Source organism: Piliocolobus tephrosceles, chromosome 11 (assembly GCF_002776525.5).
Source record: "Piliocolobus tephrosceles isolate RC106 chromosome 11, ASM277652v3, whole genome shotgun sequence".
Classification (NCBI taxonomy): Eukaryota; Metazoa; Chordata; class Mammalia; order Primates; family Cercopithecidae; genus Piliocolobus; species Piliocolobus tephrosceles.
Window position 1 is genome coordinate 1,548,659 of NC_045444.1, and position 6,586 is coordinate 1,555,244.

The window sequence follows — 6,586 nt, forward strand, 5'->3', positions numbered from 1 at the left end:
AGCTTGCAGTGAGCCGAGATAGCGCCACTGCACTCCAGCCTGGGTGACAGAGCGAGACTCTGTCTCAAAAAAAAAAAAAAAAAAAGAAACCCACCAGCGTGCCATTGAGATGAACCCCTCCAGGCAGCGCCCCTCACGGAAGGGTAGAGGGTCCTTCAGCCACGACCTGTAGGCCACCCCTCTGCATTTCTCTGCATAATAGATCGTGAGACCACCATGGTCCTCCAGTTCAGCTGCTCACTGCTCCCCACCCCTGGCACGAGGCCACATGCTGGGCCCTCTCACCACGTGGGCCATGACTTCCCCGACTCCCCAGTGCCTGGCCCAGAGCCTCAGCTTATCAAACGCCGGGCTGGCTGGCTGGACAGAAAGGCAAATTGAATGGGGATGGAGAGCCTGCCCTGAACTCTTCTCCTAGGGAAGCGGAGAGCGCTTCCCCACTGGAGCTTTTACAGCAGGATCCCAGCCTGCGGAACGGAGCCACCAGCCAGGAAGGAAGTCTTGGAAGGCCACCGTGAGGAGTTTCCCTCCTCGGGCGGAATGGCCCGGCTGCATTCTGTACTCTAAGCTGCCAAGGAGGGCTGGGATCTGGCTCCCCAGCTCGGTTCGGTGTAGGCGTTGCAGCGTGCAGGGTGCTGATAGCCGAGTCCTGTGGGTGGGAGCCCTGCCGCCCCTTTGCTCTCACTGGAGCCTTAACAGCCCCTCTGAGCGTGGCATGCTCCTTTACACAGACCCCAGGGACTGGGCTCCTGGCTCACAGGGTTTAGGGTCTAATCCTCACAGTGCCCCACTGAGGGAGGTGCTGCTGCCCATTTCACAGGCCAGAACGTCAGGGCCCAGAATTGGGCTATGGTGCCCAGCCACAGTGTATGCCATCACTGTTCTGCCCCCCGACTGGGCCCTCTTCCTGAAGTCTCAGGGGCAGCGTTCGTACCAGGAAACCGTGTCCTCTGAGATCCGGGCATGTCTGCCCTGTGAAGCCTCAGGAGGCCGGGAGCCCAGGTTTAGAAGCAGCCAGATCTCAGTCTGAAACCCAGTGCAGCCTGTTGGTCGCTGCGTGACCTTCGGTGCGTCATTTCTCTGTGCCACAAAATAATCACCCACGCTGCAAGAGTGAGCAGGGAACATGAGAGCACATGGAAAATGCCCAGGCTGGTGCCAGGCACAGAGCGGGCACCGAGGCATCATTCCCCTCTCTTTTTGGCCTTTCTAAAATAGGCAGGAGTGGGTGGGGCTTGGAATCTTGGAATTTAGGGGAGGGGTGGGGAGGTTTCTGGAATTAAATCAGGGGAGTTAGGTTGTCAGATGGGAAACAACGGTGCTCAAATTTAGGCTGAGTGGACGGGAAGGCGATTTAAGGGAACACAAACTCCCCCAAGGCCAGAATCGAAGGTTATCAGACAGCGCATGCCTAGAGGCTGGGCTCCCTGTGGGCTCGCCCAGGGCAGCACGCCTGCCTGTTTGGGGCCCTCTCCTCACTGACCCAGCAGGACTCCCAAGACAGATGCTGCATGTGACCCAGGCCAGGTGCCCAGAGCTGCTAACAGGGCAAGGCCCCCGCCTTCCACTCTGCAGAGCTGCAGAGGAGCTGCCTCCCCACTTCCCCAGGGCTGAATTCCTAATAGGTAAGGGAACCTTAATTGGGCACAGGCCAGTGTGCACCGCAGAGGACCCCCGAAAGGATGTTTGTGCATGTGTGTGTGTGTGTGTGTGTGTGTGTGTGTGTGTGTGTATGCAGTTTGGGGAAAGGCCAGGCCGAAGCTTTTATCTGATTTTCAAAAGGCTCCGGGACCCTAATTAGGTTGGAAAACATGGCAGCTTTAAGGCCAGATCCTCACTAAGTAGGAAGAGAAAGAGGGCCAAGGGGACACCGCTGGGGAAATGTGTCTTTTGATAAGGAACTCTGGAAGACCAGCGTCCTTTTCAGAATCAAAGGAATACACCCTTGAGGGAACATTCTAGGCCTGGCATGAACAGAAACAGCTGGGGGCAGAATCGGCCTGCCATTTCTCCAGTCACACGGACCCCACCCCCCGTCAGGACCCATGTAGTAGGTGCCCTGAAGGAGAATCAATTTATTTTCCAGAGCACCTTGTCCTCACTGGGCGCTCCCCCTGGGGTTAGGGTTGGGGGCACCACCTAGGGAAGCCTGCCTTCCTGCCAGGAGATGAAGGGGCAGGGGTCTAATGAGACCCAGAAGTAGATCTATGGGGAGGAAGGTGGGGTGGGTGGGAGTTCTTGGTGACAAATTGAGGCCGGACAGGTGTTGACCTGTGCTCTTGGGCCACCCACCCAGAGGCTGGGTATGAACAACGTGGCCCCCACCACTCTGGAGCGAGCCCAGAGCCCAATAGGCACGCCTTTGGAGTGGCCCTGCAGCCCCACAGCGACACCATGTGGCGGCGAGAAGAAACTGCAGCAGAGTCTGCACAGGACCCCAGCCTCCACCCTCACGTTGTGCGGACATACCGGGAACCCCTGAGCTTCCTGCGGTGGACCATGAGCAATCCAAGGGTGGGGGAGCCTCAAGAGGGAGACCCTGAGCCTTTACGTAGTGAGGCGGGGAGGGGTTCAAGCAATTAATTGAGAAAGAATGTGACAGGAATGGCACCTGGTCCCTTTGCGGCCGTGAGCACCAGCTCTGCCTGTGCCCTCTGCAGAGGGGCAGAAGGGACGGTGCTGGGGGAGGCGGAGGCACTGTGGCTCTAGAAAGGCTGAAAAGGGAGGGCTGTAAAGGAGAAGAGCTTCGAGTCCTTTCCACCAGGAAAAAAACCCGTCAGCTGTGGAGGAGCACTGCAGGGGAGTCAGAAAGCCAAGTCTGGGCCTGACCTTGCACCTGACCAGCCTGGGGCTCTAGGTCCCCCACATCTGGATTCATCTCCTGTGTCCTGAGCTCCCAGGACCCCAGAGGCAGGCATGGAGGGGCCACGCTGGCAGGTAAAGTTGGTAAGCTTGCAGGGGTGTGTGTGTGGCAGGGGTGAGGGAAGGAAGGTGGGAAGGAGAAAAAGGAAAAGAAGGGAGAGGAGTAGGGGAGAAGGGACAAAATTTACTTCCAAACACAGCCTTACAGGGCAGGTCTATTTATTTTCCCCATTTTACAGTCAAGAAAATTGAGGCTCAGCAACAGTGAGCAACTCGGATCCTGGGGCTGACTGGCACCCAGCTAAAAGACATTTCCCCAAGTCCCTTGCAGTTAGTTGTTGCCATGTGACTGAGTTCTAGCCGAAGGAATGTGGGCAGAGTGGGGTCCTTCCCAGGCCAGCCCCTTATGAACCTCTGCCATGTGGTCCTCCGGGTCCTTTCCCCTCTGCCAGTCAGCCTGGAAACTGCGTGACGCCACAGTTGTGAGGTGTGGGGTGCTGGAGTCACCGTGTGGAGGAGAGCTGCATGCTAATCAGGAACACCTGTTTCCCGTTTTGGAGTTTTTGTTTTTGTTTTTTGTTTTGTTTTGTTTTGTTTTTTTGAGACAGAGTCTCACTCTGTCACCCAGGCTGGAGTGCAGTGGCACGATCTCAGCTAACTGCAACCTCAGCCTCCCAGGTTCAAGTGATTCTCTTGCCTCAGCCTCCCAGGTTCAAGTGATTCTCTTGCCTCAGCCTCCTGAGTAGCTGGGATTACAGGTGTGCACCACCACGCCTAGCTAATTTTTGTATTTTTAGAAGAGATGGGATTTCACCATGTTGGCCAGGCTAGTCTCGAACTCATGACCTCAGGAGATCCACTCACTTCGGCCTCCCAAAGTGCTGGGATTACAGGCGTGAGCCACCGTGCCCGGCCTGTTTTGGACTTTCTGTGGACAAATTTGCATGAAGGCTTTGAGGTGTGGGGCATTGTCTGTTACAGCAGCCAGCATTACCAAGCCAGGAAGTGGAGGAGCGGGGTTCAAGCCTGTCTACCTCAACCTCCCCAATTCCCATAGCGTAGGGTGTTGAGTGAGGCTTTGAGGGAGCAGCATGTTCCCCAAATATGTGTGTGAGTGTGCACACATGTGCATATGTACAGCAGAATTATGGTGAGAAGAATCTCCACTGCCTTCCCACAGTTTCTGACCCACGGTCATCTTTGCTTTGCCTGACTTTGAAAGGCTGGTGGGTTTTAGTGTTAAATCACCTGTTCTTGTTCAGGCTTCATCGGGCAGCTTTCCTGTCCTGCATGGACAGGGAAACAGGGGCAGCTGCACAGCTTTTCTCAGTTCCTGTTGTTATTACTCTTTACCGGATCAAGGGAAAAGGCCTGTGATCTGCAGGGTGGTTTATGGTGATTAAATGAGCCCATGTGTTAATATAAAAATGCCCAGTGCGTGGTCGACTTCTAATCAATGTGAGTCAACTAGGAAAATTCTTAAAACTGCAGTTGTCCTCTGGTAAGAGAACCCCCTGCCCCAGGAGGCCGGGGGCTCCCAGGGAGCCAGTTTCTCAGCAGGGCCTGACAGAGGAAGGAAGAATTCTGTAGGCCAGACCATTAGGGAGCCTGCCACTGCCAGGAGGGGATCCAGACATGGGGACTGGAACAAGGCCCCTAGTTGCTAAGGGGACAGAAACATGGAAGGAAGGAAGAGTGCTCCTAGCTGAAGGGCCTGGGGAAGACAGAAGCAGGCCCAGGCTGGCTCCCCTACTGCCTTCCCCAGTGCACTGCCTCCCGCCCCCTTGCTTGAGATCCTGAGAATTGAGTCCACCCCACATTCCCAAGCAAGGCTTCCGATTCTTTGCAGTGATCTCCCCCCATCATTGTACCCATACTTGTCCTCAGAGAAGGTTCCTTGGCCTCCTGCCTCTAAGCGGAGGCCCCACCCAGAGGGCCACCCCCCAGCCTCTCCGCCAGGCCCTGTGGGCTGAGTGGTTACCATTTCTGCTGGTGAGCATCCGGAGGAATCTCGGGCACTCCACCTCCACCATCCGGCCCGGCACAGAAGAGGGCCAGCAGCTTATGTTGTCCCACATCCCCTCACAACCTGCCAAGAAAAGCAGCATCAGACAAGGATGGGGGATGGAGCGAGGGCTGCCCTACCATGCTGTCCACATCGCTGACACCCTCGCCTGCCTGGAATTCCCATTAGACTATTTCCAAACTTCCCAGTAGGTACTGACTCCTCAGGATCAGGAACCAATAGTGTCTAATGCACCTTTTCCTCTTCGGGCCCTTGGACTCTGCCATCTACATGGTAGTGCTCAGTGTTGAAGATAGAAGAAAGTAAGAAAGGGAGGGAGGAAGGGAAGAAGGAAAGAAGGAAGGCACCCTCCCCTATAAGCTTTGCAAGTGAAGGTCTGGATTTCTCTGGAGCAGATGGCACATCTGTCGGCCAATCAGTTTGCATTAAACGACTAAGCAGCAGTGGGCCTCCCTCCTAGCTGCATGGTACGACTACCTGGGGAGCTTTAGAAATAGACACAGCCGGTGTGACATACAGGGATCCTGCACGATCCCTGGTTTGGGTGGGCCCAGGCATCATGTCCTTTAAAAGCCTTCCAGGTAATTCTAACGTTTGACTGCAGGGTTGAGAACTCTTGTCCCATGGTTCTCAAATTTCAGCTTGTATTAGAATCACCCAGAGGGATTATTAAAACACAGATTGCTCAGTAGGTCTGGGGTGGGGCCTGAGTATCTGCATTTCTAACAAGTTCCCAAGTGATGCTGATGCCGTTTGTGCTGGGACCACACTCAGAGCCACTGCCCTGGCCTATGGGCACAGCTCCACAACGGTCACCACTTATTTGCGGCAAGAATATTGAGGATGTTGCTTCCTACATCCCCTCTTGAGTTCCCTTGATGAGGCCCCTCCCAGAAGGAGAATCTGGTCTCAATGCAGTGAGAAGCTGAACTTATTGTGAACAGCTAGTATACGTAGACACTGCATTTGAAGCTGGTTTCTTCTTTGATTTGGCTGCTAGGAAGCTCAGAGCTAGATGTGTGGCCCACTTCTGAAAACTGAAAGACTTCAAGATGAATAAAAAAAAAATCACTCGGGTGTTTTCAGTGCAAAACTAGGCATTGTCTAAGTACGGCTTTCTGGATTATCTGATTCAGTGTCAGGCCTTTTGTTGTCTTCGAGCTTCACTGCAACTCTGTAACTTCTAGATGATTGGCAGCAATGCAAATGATTCTCATCCATAGGCACAATCATTATTGTCCAGTTGAAATACGGTTATTTTCACTTCTTCCCTCCCTGTGTATTCAGCCAGCTTTGCATCTATTTGTAAATTCATATTGCCATTCTGTCTTATAGGTATGGGACTGTATTAGTCTGTTTTCATGCTGCTAATAAAGGCATACCTGAGACTGGGTAATTACAAAGGAAAGAGGTTTAATGGACTCACAGTTCCACATAGCTGAGAGGCCTCACAATCACGGCAGAAGACGAAGAAAGAGCAAAGGGACTTCTTACATGGCAGTGGGCAGGAGGACAGGAGGACACGTGCAGGGAAACTCCCCTTTATGAAACCACCAGATCTCATGAGACGTATTCACTATCACAAGAACAGCGTGGGAAAAACCTGCCCTCAAGATTCGATTACCTTCCGCCAGGTCCCTCCCATGACACATGGGAATTCTGGGAGCTACAATTCAAGATGAGATTTGAGTGGGGACA

The 6,586-nt window shown here is 53.9% G+C and overlaps 1 protein-coding gene and 1 long non-coding RNA gene across 2 annotated transcripts in view; one reads left to right on the top strand and one right to left on the bottom strand.

Annotated features, from left to right (window-relative positions):
* Nucleotides 1-6,586, bottom strand: part of SCTR (secretin receptor) — a 79,907-nt gene that overhangs the window by 32,687 nt on the left and 40,634 nt on the right. Inside the window, exon 3 of the mRNA XM_026456082.1 lies at nt 4,844-4,951. Coding sequence (XP_026311867.1) covers nt 4,844-4,951 — 108 coding nt within the window. The remainder of the gene's footprint in view (nt 1-4,843; nt 4,952-6,586) is intronic.
* Nucleotides 2,431-6,586, top strand: part of LOC113225123 — an 11,048-nt gene continuing 6,892 nt past the window's right edge. Inside the window, exon 1 of the long non-coding RNA XR_003309761.1 lies at nt 2,431-2,946. This is a non-coding gene — a long non-coding RNA (uncharacterized LOC113225123). The remainder of the gene's footprint in view (nt 2,947-6,586) is intronic.